The 25,197-nt window shown below is 39.5% G+C and overlaps 1 protein-coding gene across 2 annotated transcripts in view; it reads right to left on the bottom strand.

Annotated features, from left to right (window-relative positions):
* Positions 1 to 25,197, bottom strand: part of RNF24 (ring finger protein 24) — an 84,658-nt gene that overhangs the window by 11,289 nt on the left and 48,172 nt on the right. For both annotated transcript variants that reach the window (XM_074406305.1, XM_039479444.2), the window contains 3 exons: positions 21,681 to 21,830; positions 11,125 to 11,167; positions 7,807 to 7,848 (listed from right to left, as the gene is read on the bottom strand). In XM_074406305.1, coding sequence (XP_074262406.1) covers positions 7,807 to 7,848; positions 11,125 to 11,167; positions 21,681 to 21,830 — 235 coding nt within the window. The remainder of the gene's footprint in view (positions 1 to 7,806; positions 7,849 to 11,124; positions 11,168 to 21,680; positions 21,831 to 25,197) is intronic.

Here is a 25,197-nt window from a genome sequence, read left to right as displayed (position 1 = left end):
GTTTTACATACTGAAAATCAGAAAGGTCCTTAATTAATGGCATCTGCAGAAGGCAGAAGAAAGTTGGGTCAAGTCACTCGAAAGTAATTTTTTGCAACTTGGAGAACAGCAGAAGCTTCACATCTGTGGGGGCAGTAAAGGCATCATGATGTAATGGCTCTAGATTCAAACATTCTCTTTCTACACACAGAAGCTGGATGACTTGCCCATTCTATTCAACTTTCTTTTTTTAATTTAACAGTTTTTATTTTTTGAGACAGGTCTTGCTACGTTTCCAGGCTGAACTCTTGGGTGCAAGTGATCCTCTTGCTTCAGCCTCCTGAAAAACCAGGACTACAGGCACAAGCCACTGCACCTGGCTAGTCAACTTTCTTAAACCTCAATATCTACAAATGCAAAATAGGGAATAATACTAACGTTGTCTAAATTTGTCAAAGTGTTAGATCCCTTGCTCCTAAGATAATTATATGAAGAAGCAGACATCTTGATAATCTTGTCACCTTGTATACGTGATTCCATGTGTATCACACTGTTATACCCCTAAATAAAACAAGTCCTACATAAAAATGACTTTACTGCATGTATGTTGGGAACAGGCACAATGTTCTAGTACTCAGAGTGCATGATCTCTAAAATGCCCAAGTAGGAAGGATTTAATAACTTCCAAGTGGTTGAGATAGTGTATAAATTTACCTCAGATACAGACTAAGGAGTGGAGAGTCATGTGGGAGGAAGACAGTGTCACACAATGAAAATGATCTATAGCTCAGGTGATTCAGCCAAAATGATTCTTTTCTCTTTTTTCCCCTTTATTTTTCTTAGAGACAGGCTCTCACACTGTTGCCCAGGCTGGAGTGCAGTGGCATGATCATGGTTCACTGAAACCGTCACCTCCTGAGCTCAAGCGATCCTCCTACCTCAGCCTCCTGAGTAGATGGGACTATAGACATGCACCATAAACCTGGATAATTAAAAAAAATTTTTTTGTAGAGAAGAGGTCTCACTATGTTGCACAGTCTGCTCTTGAACTCCTGGGCTCAAGAGATCCTCCAGTCTGAGCCTCCTAAAGTGCTGAGATTACAGCTGTGAGCCACTGCACCTGTCCAGTTTTCTTTTAGATAATCATTCTGTGACAGTGGTGGTAGGCATTCACTATTATACCTTTCCTTGAATACTTACAAGGATATCACATTGTCTGCAAAGGCAGCAATTCTGGTTCAGAAATGTCATTTAAGACTGGAATCCTTGAGAGCTAGTATGGTAACTTAAAGATGGTTTTGCTAATCGGGAAAAATTTGTCTTTCTTGTTCCAAATTGAAGAGCACAGCAGGCAGCTCCTTCTATGACCCTTCTGTGCTCATGTGCTTGCCCCATTTCTGACAGTACTTGTCTCCCTGACGAATGACTTCCTCTTCTTTGGGACCTGTGCTCTTGGAGGGAAGGGAGGGACTATATTCTGACCACTCAATCCTTGCACACTGTCAGCTCCCTATAAGTGCTTTGGCTTTTTAAAAGATGTTTTAACAATTTAAATCTGTGACCAACCTCAGCTGGGCTCTGGATATTTGTATACTGATTCAAAAATAAATTTAGGAACCGAGCACGGGGGTTCATGCCTATAATCCCAACATTTTGGGAGGCCAAGGTGGGGAGATCACCTGAGCTCAGGAGTTCAAGACCAACACGGCCAACATGGTGAAACCCGGTCTCCACTAAATACAAAAAATTAGCCAAGTATGGTGGTGCATGCCTGTAATTCCAGTTATTTGGGAGGCTGAGGCAGAATCGCTTGAACCTAGGAGGCAGAGGATGCAGTAAGCTGAGATCATGCCATTGCACTCCAGTCTGGGTGACAGAACAAGACCCTTGTCTCAAAAAATAAAAATAAAAATAAAAATAAATAAATAAAATAGGAATGTGATTTATAAGAAGACTAATCGGTAATCCTAGAAAGGCCAAGTGAATTTGAATCTCATATATAAGAAAGGGACAAGGCCAGGCGTGGTGGCTCACGCCTATAATCCCAGCACTTTGGGAGGCTGAGGTGGGTGGATCACCTGAGGTCAGGAGTTCACACCAGCCTGGCCAGTATGGTGAAACCACATCTCTACTAAAACTACAAAAATTAGCTGGGCACGGCGGTGCATGCCTATAATCCTAGCTACTTGGGAGGCTGAGGCAGGAGAATTGCTTGAACTGGGACCTGGGAGGTGGAGGTTGCAGTGAGCTGAGATCTCACCACTGCACTCCAGGCTGGACTATAGAGCAAGACTCCATCTCAAAAAAAAAGTAGAGAAAGAAAGGGACAAAGCAGAACTCACATAGCCAGAGCCAGAGCTACCACCTCACTGCAGCAAAAGGAAGGGGATGAGCCTATGATGAGGTAAGGAGAAAGAACAAGAAGGAAGCAATGTTCTTAATTCCACTCCACACAAGGGGCACTCCAATATGGTTACCTTTGTATAGCCCATTTCTACAGAAAGCAGGGCAGAGCAGGGCCACAGCGTGTTGCCACATTAATCATCTCCAATAAGGAGATGACATTTATGTCAGAATTATACAACAAAGGTCTTTTGTTTAAGGTCTTTATTATAATGCTCAAATGAGCAATCATGAATCCTCTTAAAATAAATGCTAAAACAGATGTTGTTAGCAAAGAAATAGAGGATATGAGGATGAACTGAATGAAAATTTTATTATATGTATAATATAGATAGATAGATAGATAGTTTGCTTGTTTTTTGAGATTGAGTTTTGCTTTTTTTGCTCAGGCTGGAGTGCAATGGCATGCTCTCAGCTCACTGCAACCTCCACCTCCTGGGTTCAAGCAATTCTCCTGCCTCAGCCTCCAGAATCACTAGGATCACAGGCATGCGCCAATACGCCTGGCTAATTTAATATTTTTAGTAGAGATGGGGTTTCTTTTTTTTTTTTTGAGACGGAGTTTTTGCTCTTGTTACCCAGGTTGGAGTGCAATGGTGCCACCTTGGCTCACTGCAACCTCCGCCTCCTGGTTCAGGCAATTCTCCTGCCTCAGCCTCCCGAGTAGCTGGGATTACAGACACGCACCAACATGCCCAGCTAATTTTTTGTATTTTTAGTAGAAACGGGGTTTCACCATGTTGACCAGGATGGTCTCGATCTCTTGACCTCGTGATCCACCTGCCTTGGCCTCCCAAAGGGCTGGGATTACAGGCGTGAGCCACCGCGCCTGGCCAAGATGGGGTTTATTCATGTTGGTCAGGCCAATCACAAACTCCTGACCTCAGGTGATCTGCCTGCCTTGCCTCCCAAAGTGCTGGGATTACAGGCCTCAGCCACCACACCCAACCTTTGTATATAATTTTGAGACAGAGTCTTGCTCTGTCACTCTGGCTAGAGTACAGTGGCACAATCTTGGCTCATTATACCATCAACTTCCCATTATACCCTCAAGTGACTCTCCCATCTCAGTGAAAAACTGATTCTAAAACTGGGACTACAGGTGCATGCCACCACACATGGCTAATTTTTGTATTTTTTTGTAGAGATGGGGTTTCGCCATGTTGCCCAGGCTGGTCTTGAACTCCTGGGCTCATGCAATTCTAAAATACTAAAAAGAAAATTCTCAAAGACTTGTGGAACAACAACAAAAGGTCTAACATTTTTGTCAGTGGAGTTTTGGGATACAGAAAGAGTGAAATGCCGAAAAAATATTTGAAGAAATAATGGCTGAAAACTTCCCATGCTTGCCAAAAGACAAACCCACATATTCATGAAGCTGAGTAAATTGCAAACAGGATAAATCCAAATAAATCCATGGTCAGACATCATAATCAAATTGATGAAAACTAAAGAAAAAGAAAATATCTTAAAAGCAGCCAGAGAAAGTGATACCTGACTGATAGGGAATGAATGATTCAAATGACTGGATTTTTCATCAGAAACCACGAAGGGCCAGAAGAAACAGGCATAACATTTTTAAAGTGCTAAAACAACTGTCAACCTGGAGTTCTATATACAAGAATATCTGTTAGGAATGAAGGTAAAATAAAAACATTCTTAGATGAAGGCAAACTAACAGAATTCATAGCCAGAAGACCTGCTTTAAGAAAATTATTAAAGGAAAGCTCATTATGAAGATAAAAGGGAAATGACATAAGAAGGAAACCTAGAACATTGGGAATGCCTAGCAACAGAAATGGTGAAAATCTGGGTTAATGTAAGGCTATTCCCCTCTTGAATTTTTCTTTCTTTTTTTTTTTTTGAGACAAGGTCTCACTCTGTCACCTAAGCTTAAATGCAGTGGTGCAATCAACACTCAGCTCACTGCAGCGTCCACTTCCGAGGTTTGGATGGTCTTTCCACCTAAGCCTCCCGTGTAGATGAGACTACACATATGTGCTACCACACCTAGCTAATTTTTTGTATTTTTTATAGAGATGGGGTTTTGCCATGTTGCCCAGGCTGGTCTCAATCTTCTGGACTCCAGGCAGATGCCTGCCTCTTGAGTTTTTAAAAATGTGTCTGATAAAGAAAAGACATATTACATTGATGGGATTTTTCAATGTATATAGATGTAATATGACAGATACTGCACTAAGAGGGGAAAAAAAGGGGGATCTATATTGTGGCAATGTCTCTACGATCCAACTGGAGTGTTAAAAAACTGATTCTAAATATTTACTTTGTAACCCCTAGAGTAACCACTAAAAAACTATACAAAGACATAAGGTAAAAATCATAATAGATAAATTAAAATGAAATACTAAAAAATGTTCTAATAACGCAAAAGAAGGCAATAAAAGGAAAACAGAATGAAAAAGAGAGAAAAGCAGAAAACAAAACAAAACAAAAAAAGTAAACCTAATTCTAACTGTGTCAGTAATTGCATTGAATGTAAATGATCTAAACATACCAATTAAAAGACATACTGGCAGAGTGGATAAAGAAACGTGACCCAACTATATGCTATCTATTAAAAAACTTACTTCAAATATAATTCAATAGGTAAATTGAAAATAAAAAGATGAAGCCAGTCACAGTGGCTCATGTCTGTAATCTCAGCACTTTGGGAGGCGGAGGCTGGCGGATCACCTGAGGTCAGGAGTTCAAGACCCAGCCCAGCCAATATGGTGAAACCCCATCTCTACTAAAAATACAAAAATTAGCCAGGCATGGTGGTGGGCAACCTATAATCCCAGCTACTCGGGAGGCTGAGGCAGGAGAATTGCTTGAATTTAGGAGGTGGAGGTTGCAATGTGCCAAGATTGCACCACTGCACTCTAGCCTGGGCAGCAGAGCAAGATTCCACCTCCAAAAAAGAAAAGAAAAGAAAAGAAAAAGATGGAAAAACACATACCATGCAAATAATGAAAAGAAAGCTGGTAGCTATATTAATATCAGAAAAATATTTCCTTATCTTTTTGAGATAGGGTCTTGTTCTGTCATCCAGGCTGGAGAGTAGTGGCACAATCTTGGCTCACTGCAGCCTCAACCTCCTGGGCTCAAGCAATCCTCCCACCTCAGCCTCCCAAGTAACTGGAACTAAACATATGTGCCACTATGCCCAGTTAATTTTTTTCTTTTTGGAGAGATGAAGTCTCACTATATTGCCCAGGCTGGTCTTAGAGTCCTGGGCTCAAGCAATCCTCCCACCTCAGCCTCCCAAAGAGTTGGGATTACAAGTGTGAACCACCGTGCCTGGCCTAGACAAATATTTCAAAGCAAAGAAATTTACCAGGGATGAAGAGAGACTTGTTTTGTTTTGTTTTGAGACAGAGTTTTGCTCTTGCTCCCCAGGCTGGAGTGCAATGATTGCACAATCTCAGCTTACTGCAACTTCCACCTCCAGGTTCAAGCGATTCCCCTACTTTAGTCTCTCGAGTAGCTGGGATTACAGGTGCCCGTCATCATGCCTGGCTAATTTTTGTATTTTTGGTAGGGATGGGGTTTCACAATGTTGGCCAGGCTGCTTTTGTACACCTGACCACAGGTGATCTGCCTGCCTTGGTCTCCCAGAGTGTTGGGATTACAGGTGTGAGCCACCCTGCCCGGTGACAGACCTTGGCAAAAGGGTCAACTCACCAAGAAGATATTCAGTGTGTATACACCTAACAACAGAGATTCAAATAAACAAATAAATGGGAAGACATAATGTGTTCACAGGTGAGAAGACTCACCATGATAAAGGTCAAATCTTTCTAAACACAATTATAGATTTAATGCAATATGAATCAAAATCCCAGCAGAATTTTTTTTTTTTTTTTTTGGTAGATACAGACAAGCTGATGCTACAATTTACATGGAAGAGTAAAGGACCTAGACTAGCTAAAACAATTTTGGAAAAGAATGAAGTTAGAAGAATCACACTACCTGATTTTAAGATTTACTATAAAGCTATAATAATCAAGACAGTGTGGTACTGATGAAGAAACAGGCACATAAATCAAGAGACTATACTAGAGAATCCAGAAATACTGTCACAAAAATATGGCTATTTGATTTTTGAAAAAGGTACAAAAGAATTTCAATGGAGAAAGCAACTCACCATGACCAAAGCTGGGAAGACTATGGTGAAAAAGGATTCAAGACTACATACAAATGGCCAGCTTCAGCGAAACAGGAATTGGTAGGTGTAGTTCGATATGAATTCTGATACATACTGATGCAACACAGTGTATTTATTCAGGACAAAGTTTCTAAACTTAATAAGTCAAACCAATAAAGAAGACTTCTGTTCCAGATGAACCTGATAAAAATTTAATATTTTCATTTATGGTCATCAAAAAGACTCCAAATGGAAAACAGACCACCTTCTACTACTTCATGTTAATTCTGTGTGTCAAAATTAACTTCCGGGAAAAGTAAAAAATCAAACAGTAATTAATGCTTCAGTTTAATCCAAAGCTAGATCTAAATGCTATTAAACAGAAACATATCAAATTTTTGATTAAAAATGTGCACAGAGCAAAAGAGCAACAGATGATTTCAAAGTATTTAGTAATTATTATTATTATTCAAATAACCTAACACATTAACTTATTCAAATAACCTAACACATTAACTTTCTTTGAAGAGACTGGCAATTTAGCTTCACCATAGTTAGGCTGTATACAACACAGCTATTACAAAGCACAGCTTTCCAAGTAATTGCTTTAAACACCAATTAGAAAACCCAGAAAGGGAGAAAGAAAGGGTGATAAATATAAAAACTCTGAAAATTTGTAGTGAGAGGCAATACAAGGAACAGAATTAAAAAGAACTCTTACAGGCTATATATCTTAATGTATATAGCAGGATATATACACCCAAGTTTGTACTTAAGTTCCAAAGCACCTATGACCCAACCATGCAACTGAATAGCTAAACAATCCCAAGGATTCATATCTCTCTACCTATGTGTTCTTCCCCTATTCCATTTGTCTTACCTTCTCAAATCCCTGCCCCATGAGATAATTGCTCCCTTTTTTGTACCACTGGTAAGAAAGAAATACTGGGAACATTTTCAATGAGGAAATTAGTACATACTCATCTGGAGTAGAAAAACTAACATATTTGTTTCCTATTCATACAGCATGGAGAGCAAGCAGCATCCCTGCTGCTATGAAATTTTACAGCATCCCTATTAAAAGTGTGAGTTATATTACTCTCGTAAAGCATTCACACAATTGATTTTTATGTGATCCCACCCTCAAATATTCTATTATCCCAATCAAAATAAGCCTAATTTTTTTGACTACTGCAAATAAAAGTGTTTAAGCATACCACAGCATACCACTGCTACTAGAAAATGGCTAAAGATTAAATTACTTATCATCAACTTACCTCATGTAAATTCAATTCTTTTACTTTCTCTTTTAATATAACCTGTAAGACAAAAAAGTATGTTCTTAAGCCCATTTAAATCTGTAATTTATTTTTTATTTTTTTATAATATTCTTGGAGTATATAAATCTGTAATTTTAAATATTTCTCATTATACTTGCAAATATTTTTCTTTTGTATATACAGCTCATTTGCCTCATATTCGATATTGGAGAGAATTTCTTTTACAGTTTGAGACAGATCATTATAGCAACATTTTTAAAACTTGACCAACAATGCAATATTCTCCTAAAAAGCAATTTTGGTCAAGCACGGTGGCTCACACCGGTAATCCCAGCACTTTGGGAGGCTAAGGTAGGCAAAACACTTGCGGTCGGGAGTTCAAGACCAGCCTGGCCAACATGGTAAAACCCTGTCTCTACTAAAAATACAAGAATTAGCCAGGTGGGATGGCACCTGCCTGTAATCCCAGTTACTCAGCAGGCTGAGGCAGGAGAATCTCTTGAATCCAGCAGGCAGAGGCTTCAGTGAGCTGAGACTGCTCCACTGCACTCCAGCCTGGGTGAAAGACAGACTTTGTCTCGGAAAAAAAAAAGAAAGCAAATTAAAAAATCTCTTTGAAGGCCAGGCGCAGTGGCTCATGCCTGTAATCCCAGCACTTTGGGAGGCCAAGGCGGGCAGGTCACCTGAGGTTGGGAGTTCAAGACCACCCTGACCAGCATGGAGAAACCCTGTCTCTACCAAAAATACAAAAAATTAGCCAGGCATGGTGGCGCATGCCTGTAATCCCAGCTATGCGGGAGGCTGAGGCAGGAGAATGGCTTGAATCTGGGAGGCAGAGGTTTCAGTGAGCTGAGATCTCACCATTACATGCCAGCCTGGGCAACAAAAGGGAAACTCTGTCTCAAACAAAAACAAAAACAAAAACAAAAACAAAAAACTCTTCGAAAATAGATTAAATTTTGAGAAAAGAGATTAACAACACACGCCAATCTGGACTAAGTGCTAATACAGGGGGAAAATAAATGAGGCCGATTGCCTCACGATTCAGTAAAACACAGCATTGACTGATGGGACTAACTAGCAATTTATGAAAGATTAAAAGGTAAATTGGGCTGGGTGTGGTGGCTCATGCCTGTAATCCCAGCACTTTGGGAGGCTCAGGTGGGTGTTTTGCCTAAGGTTAGGAGTTTGAGACCAGCCTGGCCAACATAGTGAAACCCTGTTTCTACTAAAAATACAAAAATTAGCTGGGCGTGGTGGTGCCTGCCTGTAATCCCAGCTACTCAGCAGGCTGAGGCAGGAGAATTGCTTTAACCCAGGAGGCCGAGGTTGCAGTGAGCAGAGATCACGCCATTCCACTCCAGCCTGAGAACAAGAGCAAAACTCCATCTCAAAAAAAAAAAGTACGTCAATCTTAAATTTGAAAGTTTTGACTCCGTGGTGACCAGGTGGTAGTTAAAATGAATGCCAAGTGATAAGAAGGAAGTTTACCATTTAAGAAGAAACTCTGAGACTAAACATAGCTTATTAGAGTTACATTTCATCTCAACATGAAAAAAATAGGCAAGTAAAATTTAATTTTGGGTGTCTTATATTACCGAACTAAAAATGGATTTGAGGGCAAATCATGTTTTCAGAAATCACAACCAGAAGCTAGTATCTGGCCTCACAGGGATATACTAAATTTCCTATCCAATATATTTCAAAGATCAAATTTACTGTGCATCTTATGACTTGATTAGTTTTATCAGTTAATTTCACTTATTAAGTGACTGCAAAGGCCAATTTTACTTTCTAGTTAGCCTACATACAAATATCTTGTAGGTTGTCAAGATTATAACAGGTGGCCAGGTGCGGTGGCTAATGCCTGTAATCCCAGCACTTTGGGAGGCAGAGGTGGGCAGACTGGCTGAGCCCAGGAGTTTAAGACCAGCCTGGGCAACATAGTGAAACCCTTTATCTACAAAAAATACAAAAATTAGCCAGGCGTGGTGGTGCATGCCTGTAATCCCTGGTACTTGGGAGGCTCACCTGGGCCGAGGAGGCAGAGGTTGCAGTAAGCCGAGATCACACCACTGCACTCCAGCCTGTGTGACAGAGTAAGACCCTGTCTCAAAACCAAATCAAACCAAAAAACAAAACAAAAGATTATGATAGGAGTCTTGGCAACATGGCGAGACCCATCTCTACAAAAAATACAAAAATTAGCTGGGTGTGGTGGTGTGTTCCTGTAGCCCCAGCTATGTGTGCCACCACACCCGGCTAAGTGGGGAGGATCACCTGAGCCCAAGGAGGCCAAGACTGCAGTGAGCTGTGATCATGCCACTGCACTCCAGCCTGAGTGACAGAGACCTGGTCTCAAAAAAAAAAAAAAAAAGATTATGATAGGACTGAAACAAAAAGATTCATTCATGTAGAAAACTAAAATACTCAATGCTGATTATGGATTCCATATGAGACCTACAGGGAAGAGTGTGGGGTTACCTAAGGACATCAGTATGTACATCTATGGAATGTGCCAATGAACTCAGATTTCAAAGATACATAGATGAAAGATGAACAGAAAGATATACAGTCCTCAGGTGGTAACATGTCCTGTAACATCAGTGTTAGGAAGGTTAAAGACTCGAATAAGCTGAAGCTCCCTACTACTCAACAAGAAAGCTAAGGGTAACAAAAATTAAGAATTTAATGCTTAGGGCCAAAGGAAAATCTAGGCCCCTTGTTTGGTGTCAGTGGTAAAATATTAATGGAAGAAAAAAATAACTGTACTTGGCCTTCAAGAAAAGATAAGCACATTAACTTAAAGACAAAATCAGTGAAGCACTAGTTATTAACAGCTATGATCCAAGCTTGCAGACTTCTAGTTGATAATATAAGCTAACCTTTAAAGTACAAAAGGGAGTATAAGAGATCACTGTAACACAGCTGATTACCTCTGAGGAACTGCTATATCTTCTAATATAGAAGGAAGAAAAAATTTCACTTAATGGTATCTCTGAACTCCATTAAGTTGACAGTAACTTCAAGAATTACAAGCTATAGCATTTCTCTTTAGCAAACTGTTGACTCAAGTTTCTTGTTAAATTATAATATTATATTATCTGAACTTTCTATAGTTTCAAGTAATGCTTATAAAAGAAGAGAAGAATACTTAAGAAAATGAGGTTGATATGTAATACTGCAAATTGGCAGTGAGATGCTAAAATGAACACAGGTAAATTCAGTCCCAGTTTAAAATATGAGTGGAAATCAGAGTTCTCAGTTTTTTTTGGGGGAAAAACAATCAAAGCCAATCTGAATTAAATTTCTCACCTGTTTGTAGGCATAAAATTCTTTGTGTGCTTGATGTCTTAGCCTAAAAGACAGAAATTAGTAACGCAATATTGAGATTTCCAACACAGTAACTTGAAAAAAATAAAAAGCTGCTGATTTTTGGTATTAATTTATATCATTTATGGCTCAAGTGATATAAATTAGAATCTTTATCCTGATATATACCCAAATGACGTATCTCTTATCATGTTATGTGAAAGTGCCCAGTGAACCATGAAATGTTACCCAAATGGAAGTTCCAATAAAATCTGATTTAAGCAAAAATCTCAATACAACAAATATTCTAATGAAGATGATTCTTTTTATACTGACAGTGTACTTATTTGAATATTTATATTTTTTCTTAATTAAAAAAACAAGTATAACATATTATCAAATGAAGTATAAAAACCTTAAGTATACATCTCAAAATTTAAAAAATGTACATATCAGGGTAACTATTGCTCAAATCAAGATATAGTACATTTCCAGCACACCTGAGCCCTCTAAAATGACCCTTCTTAATCAATATCCATGCCCCAGAGGTAGCACTATCCTGATTTCTAACACTGTAGATTATGCCTGTTTTTGAACTTAAATGGATCATTTGGTATATGCTCTTTTGTGTTTGGTTTCTTTCAGTCTATAATGCCTTGTGGGATTCTTCTATATGGTTATAGTAATTGTCTTTCTGACTGACATACAGTACTCCATTGTATGAATATAACAGCATTTATTTATCCATTTTACTGATGAATATTTAATTCCTGTTTGAGGCTATTATTAATAAATCTGCTACATAAATTCTACAGTCTTTTAGTGGACATATATACTCATTTCTGTTGAGTATATGCCTGGGAGTAGAACTGCTGGTTCAAAGTACTCACACCAAGGCTGCGCGCTGTGGCTCACACCTGTAATCCTAACACTTTGGAAGCCCAAGGCAGGTGGATTGCCTGAGGTCAGGAGTTTGAGACCAGCCTGGCCAACGTGGCAAAACCCTGACTCTACTAAAAATACAAAAATTAGCCAGGTATAGTGGCACATGCCTGTAATCCCAGCTACTCGGGAGGCTGAGGCAGGAGAATTGCTTGAACCCAGGAGGTGGAGGTGGCAGTGAGCTGAGATCATGCCACTGCACTCCAGCCTGGGCAACAGAGCGAGACTCCATCTTAAAAAAACAAACAAACAGCGCCGGGCGCGGTGGCTCAAGCCTGTAATCCCAGCACTTTGGGAGGCCGAGGCGGGTGGATCACAAGGTCGAGAGATCGAGACCATCCTGGTCAACATGGTGAAACCCCGTCTCTACCAAAAATACAAAAAATTAGCTGGGCATGGTGGTACGTGCCTGTAATCCCAGCTACTCAGGAGGCTGAGGCAGGAGAATTGCCTGAGCCCAGGAGGCGGAGGTTGCGGTGAGCCAAGATCGCGCCATTGCACTCCAGCCTGGGTAACAAGGGCGAAACTCCGTCTCAAAAAACAAACAAACAAACAAACAAACAAACAAACAAAAAACTAGGCCGGGCACGGTGGTGCACGCCTGTAATCCCAGCACTTTGGGAGGCCAAGGCGGGCAGATTACGAGGTCAAGAGATCAAGACCATTCTGGCCAAGGTGGTGAAACCCCGTCTCTACTAAAAATACAAAAAAATAGCTGGGTGTAGTGGCAAGCGCCGTAATCCCAGCTACTCGGGAGGCTGAGGCAGGAGAATTGCCTGAACTCGGGAGGTGGAGATTGCAGTGAGCCGAGATCGTGTCACTGCATTCCAGAATGAGACTGTCTCAAAAAAAATCAAAGTACTCATACCGGCTGGGCACAGTGGCTCATGCCTGTTACCCCTGCACTTTGGGAGACTCAGGCAGGAGGATCACTTGAGCCCAGGAGGTTTGAGACCAGACTGGGCAACATTGTGAAACTTCACTTCTACAAAAACTATAGTTGGCTAGGCATGGTGGCATGTAGCCCGTGGTCCCAGCTACTCAGGAGGCTGAGGTGGGAGGATCACTTGAGCCTGGGAGGTCAAGGCTACAGTGAGCCAGGATTGTGCAACTGCACTCCAGCCTGTGTGACAGAGTGAGAACCTGTCTCAAAAGAAAAGGAGAAAAAAAAAAAGTACTCATACCAATTTCTACTCCTATGGGTACATAAGAGTTCTAGGTGTTTACATCTTTGTAGGTTAAGCTTGAAAATTTTTAAAATTTAAATGAAGTCTAATTTATCAACTTTTTCCAATTAGGTTATTTTTGTGTCCCATTAAAGGAATCTTTGCCTATTCCAAGACTATGAAGATATTCTCCTGAATATGTTGTGAAAACAATTTATTTTACCTATCAAATGTAGGTTTATGATTCATCGGAAATTGGTCTTTACATATTCTGTGAGGTAGGGGTCCAGATGCTTTTTATCCTCATATAGATTTTCATTTGACTCACCATCATTTTTTTTTTTTTTTTTTTTTTTGAGACAAAGTTTCGCTCTTGTTACCCAGGCTGGAGTGCAATGGCACGATCTCGGCTCACCGCAACCTCCGCCTCCTGGGTTCAGGCAATTCTCCTGCCTCAGCCTCCTGAGTAGCTGGGATTACAGGCACATGCCACCATGCCCAGCTAATTTTTGTATTTTTAGTAGAGACGGGGTTTCACTATGTTGACCAGGATGGTCTCGATCTCTTGACCTCGTGATCTACCCGCCTCGGCCTCCCAAAGTGCTGGGATTACAGGCTTGAGCCACCGCACCCAGCCCTGACTCACCATCATTTATTGAAAAGATTCTCCCCTTTCCCCACTGCATTGCAGTGACACATCTGTTGTAAATCAGGTGTATTGATTATGTGGGCAGACATTATTAGAGCTGCTATTACTCTGCTCTATTGGTCTATTTGCCTATCCTTGTATACTGACTGGGTTGAATGGGTCCCCTTCAGCTCCCAATTCATGTCAAATTGGAACCACAGAATATAACCTTATTTGAAAATAGGATCTCTTCAGATTATTAGTTAAGATGAGGTCATAATGGCTTAAGGTGAACCCTAAATCCACTTTGACTGCTATCCTTAGGAGAGGAGGAGAGGATATGCAGAGACAGACGGGGTGGTGGGGGGGAAGGCCAGGTGAAGACAGAGTCAGAGACTGAAGTGATGCAGCTACAAGCCAAGGAATGCCAAGGCTTGCTGGTATGTACTGGAAGCTAGGAAGAGGCCTCTGCCCTAGGGCCTTCAGAGGAAGCATGGTTCTGCTAGCACTTTAATTTTGAACTTTTCCAGCCTTCACAAGTATGAAAGATTACATTTCTCATTTTAAATTGCCCAATTTGTGGCACTGTGTTATAGCAATGCTACGCAACCAATATCCCTTGTCAATATTATGCTATTTTAAAAACTTCTGAAATAATTTTAGACAGAAAAGTTGCAAAAAGAATTCACATACACCTTTCTACCAGCTTTCACATTTATACAACCATAGTACAATTATCAAAACCATGAAATTAACATTGATATGATACTTTAACATTGACATATTAACTAAACTACAGACCTTATTTGAATTTTACCAGTTTTTTTCTCTCATGTCCTTTTCCTGTCCTATAATCCCATCCAGGATCCCATCTTACATCTAGTTATGTCTCCTTAGCCACCTCTAATTTGTTGAGAGTTCCTTAGTTTTTCCTTGTCTTTGAGATTTTGACATATTAAGTATGACCACTTTTTCTTGGTGTAAATTGGTGATTTCAATTTAAGATTGGTTAAGATAGTGTTCACTGAGTTTCTCTACTGTAAAGTTACTAATTCTTCATTTGTAAATGACAAACATTTGAGGGAGATATGCTGAAATTATACATATATTCTCTATTTTTCCTTAAGCTTTTGTCCACCGATTTTAGCATCCACCTTGCTTGCAACAATTACTGTAGTGTTTGCCTAATGGTAGTTTTGTGGTTCTCTAATTCCTTGCACATTTATTAACTGGAATTCTTCTATAAGGAGGAGATGTGTTCCCTCATTTACTTGTGCAATTATTATTTCTGAGTCTAGATTCATGGATGTTTGTTTTAACCTATGGGTTATAGTTCAAATGATCACTATGCCCTAAGCTACCCTGTGTTAGCCAGACAGACTCCATTTTGCTGAGAGTCAGGCTCCATCTTAACTTCTGCCTCACCCCTCCCACCATTTCTCCTTTGAGTGCGTATCTAGGTCATGCTCCTGTGCTGGGTCATGTTGTACTTAGAGCTATAGAAACATATAACTGTTGTAACCATATCCTGCTTGACAAGCCCACCTGCTATTGTAAATACCCCTTGATTGATTGTATAGAAAGTACCGAATGCCCCTCCTTGGTAACCAGCAATCACGGGAACCACTTGTGTATACCCTCCTCAGTTAATCAACAATCATGGGAGCCTCCTGCCTCCTAGTTACCAGCCTCCTCCCCTAACCTGCTCATTCTGCTTCTGTAAAATTCCACTTCAGCTAGGCTCCCCCTTCCCTACCTAAATCAAGGTATGAAAAGAAATCAAGCCCCTTCCTTGGGACTGAGAGATTTTGAGCGTGAGCTGACTCTCGGTCGCTGGCAATAAAGGACTCACAATCAGATTTCAGAGTGTGGTGCTTTCCATTCCATTATATCCACTCGGATATAACTACTATTTCTTTGTTGCTCAAAATGACTGGCCTTGAGTCCTTCAGGTTGACTCTTGTGTCCTTTCAACAAGCCCCCATCCTTTCCCATGCATTTCCTTATATATTGGCACCAAAAGGTGTTTGTTTCAGACTCATTTTATATGTTCTGTGCTCCAGCCCTGGGGTTAGCTACTTCTTCCAAGTAACAGTGATATTGAAAAATAGTATTTAGAACTTGAGATCTAGGTGCTTGGTGAAAAGCACTTTCTTTTAACAATGTTGCTTTACAACAGGTGTTGGGGTCTGGTAGTAAAAATCCTCAAGTTTTATTCTTTTTAACAACTGGCTTGGCTATTCATGGTTCTCTGTATTTCCATATAGATTTCAATTTCCACCAAAAAACAAAACAAAACAACAAAAAAAAAAACCCTCTTGGGGTTTTGAGTGGGAATATATGAAACTTACAGATCAATTGAGGAAGAACTGACATCTTTGCTAGATTGAGTTTCTAATCTATGAACATTATTTATTTACAGCTTTAATTTCTCTTTTACACACTTCCAGACATTTGATTTTTAATGCTACTGTAAATAGTATCGAGAAAATCTTTATTTTCTAATTATTTCTTGCTACCTATATAGAAAAATATAAAAAGTATTTTTTGATTATTGATCCTGTATTTAGTGACTTACTAATTCTAAACCATTTCTCTGTAAAAACGTTTGGATTTTTTTTTTTTTTTTTTTTTTGAGATGGAGTCTTGCTCTGTCTCCCAGGCTAGAGTGTAGTGGTGTGATCTTGGTTCACTGCAACCTGCAACCTCCGCCTCCCAGGTTCAAGCAATTCTCCTGCCTTGGCCTCCCGAGTAGCTGGGATTACAGGCATCCACCACTGCACTTGCTAGTTTTGTATTTTTAGTAGAGACGGGGTTTCACCATCTTGGCCAGGCTTGTCTTGAACTCCTGACCTTGTGATCCACCTGCCTCAGCCTCCCAAAGTGCTGGAATTACAGGCATGAGCCACTGTGCCTGGTGCTTTTGGATTTTTTAATGTACACAATTATGTTGTCTGCATATAATCACAATTTAAACCCTGCCTTTATAATCTTTATATATTTCTTTTTAAAATACACTTTTCTTTTATTCTTTTTTCCTTTTTTGCACTAACTATGCCTTGCAGTATGATGATAAATAAAAGTGATAGTGAATGTCCCTATCAACACATCACTATTAAGTATAATGTTTTCTTTAGATTTTTTTTGTAGATACCTTTGATCAAATTTTAGAATGCTCCCTTGTAGTACTAGTTTATTCTACAAAAAAATCATGAATAGGTGTTTAATTTTATCAATACTTTATTATGTTATATCATTAATGTGCTATATTGTATTGATTTTCAAATGTTAAAATAGCCCTCATTCTTGGAACAAACCCCATTTGGTTGTAATATTCTACCCTTTTTGTAGATGCCTGAATTTAATTTACAAGATATTGATAAAAAAGACTGGTATGTAGTTTACTTTTTTATAAAATCCTTGTCAGGCTTTGGAATTAAAATTATGTTGGACTCATGAAATAAACTGAGAAGTATTTGTTCTACTTTTATTCTCTGGAAGTGTCATATAGGAGTGGTATTTTTTTTCCTTAAATGTTTGGACAAGTTACATGGCTTAAAATATCATTGTGGAAATGTGTTAAAAATACATTCAATTTTAGCTGGGCGCAGTGGCTCAAGCCTGTAATCCCAGCACTTTGGGAGGCTGAGGCGGGTGGATCATGAGGTCAGGAGATTGAGACCATCCTGGTCAACACGGTGAAACTCCGTCTCTACTAAAAATACAAAAAAATTAGCTGGGCATGGTGGTGCGTGCCTGTAATCCCAGCTACTCAGGAGGCTGCTCAGGAGGCTGAGGCAGGAGAATTGCCTGAACCCAGGAGGCGGAGGTTGCGGTGAGCCGAGATCGTGCCATTGCACTCCAGCCTGGGTAACAAGAGCGAAACTCCGTCTCAAAAAAAAAAAAAAAAAAAAACACAATTTCTTATTAGATACACAATTATTCAGATTTTCAATTTCTTGTATCAGTTTTTTTTTTTTTTTTTTTTTTTGAGACAGAGTTTTGCTCTGTCGCCCAGGCTGGAGTGCAGTGGCACAATCTCTGCTCACTGCAACCTCCACCTCCTGGGTTCAGGTGATCCTCCTGTTTCAGCCTCCAGAATAGCTGGGATTACAGGCATGAGCCACCACACCTGGCCTATATGTCTATCTTTATACCAGGACCACAATTTTTTTTATTACAGTAGCTTTTTGAAGTTTTGAAATCAGGAAGTGTGAATCCTTCTATTTTGTTTTTCTTTTTCAAAACTGCTTTGGCTATTTGGGGCCCCAGTTCGAAATGAATTCGAGGATTGCTTTTTCTATTTCTACAAAAGAAGGCCATTGGAATTTGGATAAAAATTACACTGAATCTGTAGATTGCCTTGGAGAATACTGCCGTTGTAACTATATAAACTCTTCTAATCCATGAACACGGGGTGCCTTTATATTTATTTGTGTTTTAAATTTCTTTCAGCAATGTTTTGTAGTTTTCATGTACAAGTCTTTCACTTTCTTGGTTAACTTTATTCCTAGGAATTTTATTCCTTTGGATGCTATTGTAAATGTGATTGTTTCCTTTATTTCCTTTCCAGATTGTTCATTACTGATGTACAGAAACACAACTGATTTTTGTATGTTGATGTTGGACTCTGAAAGTTTTCTAAATTTATTAGCTCTAGTAGTTTGTGTGTGTGTGTATCCTATGGGATTTTCTCCATATAGGATCATATCATCTTCAAACAAAGACAGTTTTACTTCTAGTTAGATGCTTTCTACTTCTTTTTCTTGCCTAATTGCTCTTGCTAAAACTTCCAGTACAATGCTGAACAGTAGTGGTAAAGTAGGTTTCCCTGGAAAGCTTTCTGTCTAAATCAGGCATCCCCAAACTATGGCCCGCAGGCCACATGCGGCCCCCTGAGGCCATTTATCCGGCCCCCTGCCGCACTTCAGGAAGGGGCACCTCTTTCATTGGTGGTGAGAGGAGCTCAGTACGTGACGGCCCTCCAACGGTCTGAGGGACAGTGAACTGGCCCCCTGTGTAAAAAGTTTGGGGACGCCTGGTCTAAATCATCACTAGGTACAATGTTAAGCTGTGGGTTTTTTTTCTTTTTCTTTTTAAGTAAATGCCCTTTCTTTCTTATGTCGGTTTGGATATACTTCTTTTTTTGTTTGATTTTTAGGAATCTATGTAATTCACCCAAAATTTCAAGTTTATTGCCATAAATGCATAATATTCTTTGTGAGCTCCTAATATTTATAGGATTTGTAGTAATGTCCCTTTTTCATTAGTGGTATTGGTAATTTATATTTTCTTTCCTTTTTCCTTAGTTTTTCTAGAGATTTATCAACTTTATTAATCTTTCCAAAGAACCCGCATTGGTTTCAACAATTTTTACTATTATATATTTATTTTCTATTTCATTGATTTCTGTGCTTAGCTTTTTTACTTTCTTCCTTTTACTTTTTCTTGGGTTTAATTGGCCTTTACTTTTAGCTCCATGAAAACGTGGGTCATTATTTTTTAGTCTTTCCTGCCTTATATATGAATTTAAAACTATAGCTTTCTCATAAGTTTATTAATTATGCAGTTCAAATAATCTACATGCTTATGGGGTTGTTTTATTTCTTTACATGAAAACAGCACATTTTGATATAAAGAAAGAAAATGGACTGGGCATGGTGGCTTATGCCTGTAATCCCAGCACTTTGGGAGGCTGAGGTGGGAGATCACTTGAGCCAAGGAGTTCAAGACCAGCCTGAGGAACAAAGTGGGACTTGGTGTCTGCAAAAAATTAAAAAATTAGCCAGGCATCAGCCAGGTGCAATGGCTCACACTTGTAAACCCAGCATTTTGGGAGGCCAAGGTGGGTGAATTATTTGAGGTCAGGAGTTCGAGACCAGCCTGGCCAACATGGTGAAACCCTGTCTCTACTAAAAATACAAAAATTAGCCAGTCATGGTATTACACTCCTGTAATCCCAGCTACTCGGGAGGCTGAGGCAGGAGAATGGCTTGAACCAGGGAGGCAGAGGTTGCAGTGAGACAAGATCACACCACTGCACTACAGCCTGGGCAACAGAGCAAGACTCCACCTCAAAAAAAACAAACAAAAAAAAGCCAAGCATAATGGCACGTGCCGGTAGTCTCAGTTGCTTGGGAGGCTGAGGTAGGAGAATTGCTTGAGCCTGGGAGGTTGAGGCTGCAGTAAGCTATAATCATGACATTGCACTTCAGCCTGGGTGATAGAGTGAGATCCCGTCTCAAAAAAGAAAAAAAGAAAAAAGAAAGAAAATGAATTCCATTAGAAGTCATTAAAACAAGGCTTGATTTGTTAATTCATTTTGCTTATTTGGATATTTTAATTCGATCTGCATGTTTTCCCAAAACAGAACTTGTTACCTCCAGCTACAGCACAGATCAATTTGTGCTTTCTTCTTTCATCTGTGGCTCAAAATCCATCCCTTCTAGAAAGTTCTTCCTTATATTAACTTCATTCTATGAAGTTAATTTGATTCCTCCATTACTCTAACTCCCATTAATTATCTAATACTTTAATTGCACTATTATTTTATTTTGCATTGCTAAATAGATATCTAAAAAGTATTTAAGAGGGCATGATTAACAATGCTGAACAGTGCTAGAGAAATGATAAAACCATGTAGCTTATGGCCACTGCAAATTTGTAGTCTCCAGTCTCAGCCTGATTCTCCACATTGCCCTCTAATCTTTCTATCTATTCATGCTCAGTATCCTAAGCTTCCATGCAGTGGTTCTTTCAAACCCTTGTCACTCTCTTGTTTTTTTGAGAATCACTCTGCCACTCTTTTTTTTTTGAGTCTCACTCTTAGTCTAGGCTAGAGTGCAGTGGCTCACTCTCAGCTAAATGTAACCTCCACCACCTCCCAGGTCCTGGTTCAAGCAATTCTGCCTCAGCCTCCCGAGTAGCTGGGATTACCGGCATGCGCCACCATGCCCAGCTAATTTTTGTATTTTTAGTAAAGACAAGGTTTCACCATGTTGGCAAGGCTGGTCTTGAACTCCTGACCTCATGATCTGCCCACCTTGGCCTCCCAAAGTGCTGGGATTATAGGTGTGAGCCACTGCACCTGGCCGCCACTCTCTTTTAAGTGTTACCCTATCACTTCCTCCCCTATAATTTTCAACTGTAATTTCTTTTTTTGAGACAGAGTTTCGCTCTTGTCACCCAGGCTGGAGTACAGTGGTGCGATCTTGGCTCACCGAAACCTCTGCTGCCAGGGTTTCAAGTGATTTTCCTGCCTCAGCCTCCTGAGTAGCTGGGATTACAGGCATGCATCACCACGCCCGGCTAATTTTGTATTTTTAGTAGAGACGGGGTTTCTCAGTGTTAGTCAGGCTGGTCTTGAACTCCCGACCTCAGGTGATCCGCCCACTTTGGCCTCCTAAAGTGCTGGGGTTACAGGCATGAGCCACCACGCCCAGCATCCCCTATTTTTCTGATACCTAATGACTTTAACTAACAAGGATGCCACACCTTCTTGAAAAGTAATTTTGAAATCTCTGAGAGTAGATTAAATCTTGGAGACAAACAATGACATGTGTATTTGGTATAAAGGTAGAAAGGCAGAAATAAAAATGAGGACAATTTTCTCCTACAGAGTAAAACACTTCATCAGTAGATAAGATTGCAGATTATATAAAGGTGTTTTACTGATTACTAATGCACAGATTAAAATGTTAAGCCATTTTAATTTTTTTAAAATTTGCCAATTATCAGACTTAATTTAAAAATCAGGATAGAAACTTGATTTACTATTGACTGTTTAACATATTTTGAAGTAACATAGAATGAAAATTAGTTACCTAATCAAGTAGCAACAGAAGAGTAAACTAAGGATGAAGACAAATATAGCAGTACCAAAAACCACAATATATATGTTGAGAGGCAGATTCTGGAATCCAATATTAGGCATCCTGAAGTTGTAATGTGGGAAATCCGAGCTCATGGATGAACTGTAGGGGAAGAAAAGAATGAAAAAAAATTAGGTAAAGATTAAGAACCAAGATAGCATTATCATTGTGCATGTATGGAGGCACAACGACCCCATCTGAAAAAAATATGGTAGATAAAGTGTTAATATTCTTGCCATTCATTCACTCATTCATTCACCATGCCAAATATTTACTGAGTATTATGTACCTGGCACTATTTCAGAGACTAGAGACCCTATACAAAAAGCTTTGCAAGTTGCATTTATTCACTAAAAGGCATTTCACTGAAATAATGCCAGTAATTAATAAACATAAAAATGTTCAACATCAGAGAAGTGCAAAGAAAAAGAAGTTTTAAGATTCTTCAAACCCTTTAGGCTTTAACCTAATAACTCAAACCTTGAAGTGGCAATATTTATAATGGTAAAATACTAGAAATCACTTAGATATCTCACAAAGGACATAATAAATAATTATATGGTCATATGTTACAGTATTAAAGGGTCATGAAAACATTTTCAAGTAATTTTTTTTCTTTTGAGACAGGGTCTCACTCTGTCACACCAGGCTGGAGTGCAATAGTGTGATCTCAGCTCACTGCAGCCTTAATTTCCTGGGGTCAAGCGATTTTCCTGCTTCAACCTCCCAAATAGCTAGGGTTACAGATGTGTGCCTAGCTAATTTAAAAAACATGTTTTTGTAGAGACAGGATCTCAGCATGTTGCCCAGGCTGGTCTTGAATTTGTGGGCTCAAGGAATTGTTCCCACTTGGCCTCCCAAAGCGTTGGGATTACAGGCATGAGCCATCATGCTAAATTTTAATGTCAAGAGAGATATTGGTGAAACCCCATTCTCTAAAAAAATACAAAAAAATTAGACAGGTGTGATGGAGCATGCCTGTAATCCCAGCTACTAGGGAGGTTGAGGCACAAGAATCGCTTGAACCTGGAAGGTGAAGGTTGCAGTGAACTGAGATTGTGCCACTGTACTCCAACCTGGGCAACACAGCAAAAAAAAAAAAAAAAAAAAAAAAAAAAAAAAAAAAAAAAAAATTAAGATACGTGAGAAAAATTAAGCAGAATGTAATTGCATATAAAATGTAATACGTGTGTGTGTGTGTGTGTGTATACATATACATAGCAGAAAGCCTGAACACCAACACATCAAAACATTACAGTGGAGCTGGGTATGGTGGCTCATAGCTGAAACCCTAGCCACTTAGGAGGCTGAGGCAGGAAGATTCCTTCAGGCTGAGACCAGCCTAGGTAACACAGTAAGACTGTTTCTAAAAATAAAAAAACTTAGCTGGGTGTGGTGGCTCATGCCCATAGTCCCAGCTACTTGGGAGTCTGAGGTGGAAAGTTCTCTTGAGCCCAGGAGCTCAAGGATGAAGTGAGCTATGAGTGCGCCACTGTACCCCAGCCTGGGCAACAGAGTGAGACCCTGTTTCTTTTTTTTCATTCCCTCCCTCCCTTAATATTACCACTTATCCTCAAGTTCTAAGAGACCCTGTTTCGTAAAAACAACAACAGCAAAACAAAACAAAACCAGTGGCTGTAGTTCTACCAGTCATTTTGGTTTCTTTTTTTAACTCTCTTTATTAAGTCAGGTCCTATTCTAAGAATGTTCTGGTATTACTTTATTTAATCCTCATATAAAACTTCTGTGGTAGGTACCATAATTTCTCCCCATTTTATAGACAAGGAAACTGAAGCTTAGACAGTTCTGGTCCCACGCCATGATTGACCAAGTATGTACATAGCCAGAGCCTCTCCAACTCCAGAATCAGTGCCCTCAGTCCATATGCTCCACTGCCTTTCTCATGTGTTACTTTTATAATCAGAAACAGTAAGTGTTGTTTAAACATTAAAAAAAGGACTATTTCCGTCAGTCTGATAATACTTACTGATCACTACAGTTAAAATTCCACAGAAAAAGGCTGCCCCTCTTGTAAGTGATAAGTCTGTAGTTTGTCATTTTGATTCCTTACAAAATAAAGAGCTCCTGCCAGGCCTGCTTATTAAGATCAAAGACTGATAATGGAATTATAACTATGAATACTACAAAACCAAACCCAAACAAAACCCTACCAATCAAATAAAGCTTCTACTTTTATTTACGCATGGTAAATTAAAAATGTGTTCATAGATTTTTAATGTTCTTGTAGGCTCCCAGAAAAGTATATTTATACTGTTGACACCACTGAGATGCTAACTGGGTATATCTGAAACCTAAATCTTATTACTAGTTTCCAGTCTCTAGTAACGTATTATCAGGAAGTTGGTACCTGCAAAGAACTTCATCCCATATAAATTCTTCTCTGAGAGCTTCCAAACATAAATAATGGGTAATATTTAATTTTGAACCTTTGGCTATTTTCTGGGTTGGCTCAGTTAGAGCAAGTGCTTTCACTCAAATACATATTTAATTTTCTTTTTCCTACATTCAGATCTTCTTAGGAAGGGAAAGAAGGATGTAGTTAAGGAGTGCTTTACCAAATATACATAGCACATATGCTGTAAAGCTATTAGAAAATTACACCTGCATAAAACTTAGCTCTTAACTTTCATGTTTCTGACAGGGCCTCACTTCATGATCCTTATTATAGCTAAGACTTAGATGGCTGTCTTTTAATTCCTTAGAAATATCCCTCCACAGACAAGACTGGCTTGGTAAGATATCTCTCACCTTAGAAAATAAGAGATTAGGCTGGGTGCAGTGGCTCACGCCTGTAATCCCAGCACTTTGGGAGGCCAAGGTGGTGGATCACCTGAGTTCAGGAGTTCAAGACCCGGCCAACATGGCGAAAATGTGTCTCTACTAAAGATATAAAAATTAACTGGGTATGCTGGCGCACACTTGTAATCCTAGCTACTCGGAAGACTGACGCAGGAGAATCGCTTGAACCAAGGAGGTGGTAGATTGCAGTGAGCTAAGATTAAGGTTGCTCCACTGCACTTCAGCCTGGGCGACAGAATGAGACTCTGTCAAAGAAAGAAAGAAGAAAGAAAAGAAAAGAAAGAATGAGAGACAGAAAGAGAGAGAGAGAAAGAAAAAGAAAGAAAGAAAAGAAAAGAAAAGAAAGAGATTAAACATCCATACTGGGCAAACTAACAGAGGAACAGGCAAGTGACAGAAAGTACAATAGAAAGACAGACAGTTTTGCAGTCAGCAAATCTGGATGCTTGCTCCCAGGATGTCACTAGCTAAATGTCAGAGGTTGGCCCATCTATACTTCAATTTTCTTATCTTTCAAATGGGATAATGAGTGTCCTATCTATCAATTTTAAGGGATTCCATTTTTTCCTGAAAGGAAAAAATGAGATAGCAGATAATGAAGTGTCCGAAAACTTTAACAGGACAAAAATATTAAGGTGTGCGTGCGTGC

This window comes from Saimiri boliviensis, chromosome 9 (assembly GCF_048565385.1).
Source record: "Saimiri boliviensis isolate mSaiBol1 chromosome 9, mSaiBol1.pri, whole genome shotgun sequence".
In the NCBI taxonomy this organism is placed as follows: Eukaryota; Metazoa; Chordata; class Mammalia; order Primates; family Cebidae; genus Saimiri; species Saimiri boliviensis.
The sequence above is the reverse complement of the archived record's forward strand: the minus strand, read 5'-3'. Positions and strand labels throughout refer to the sequence as shown.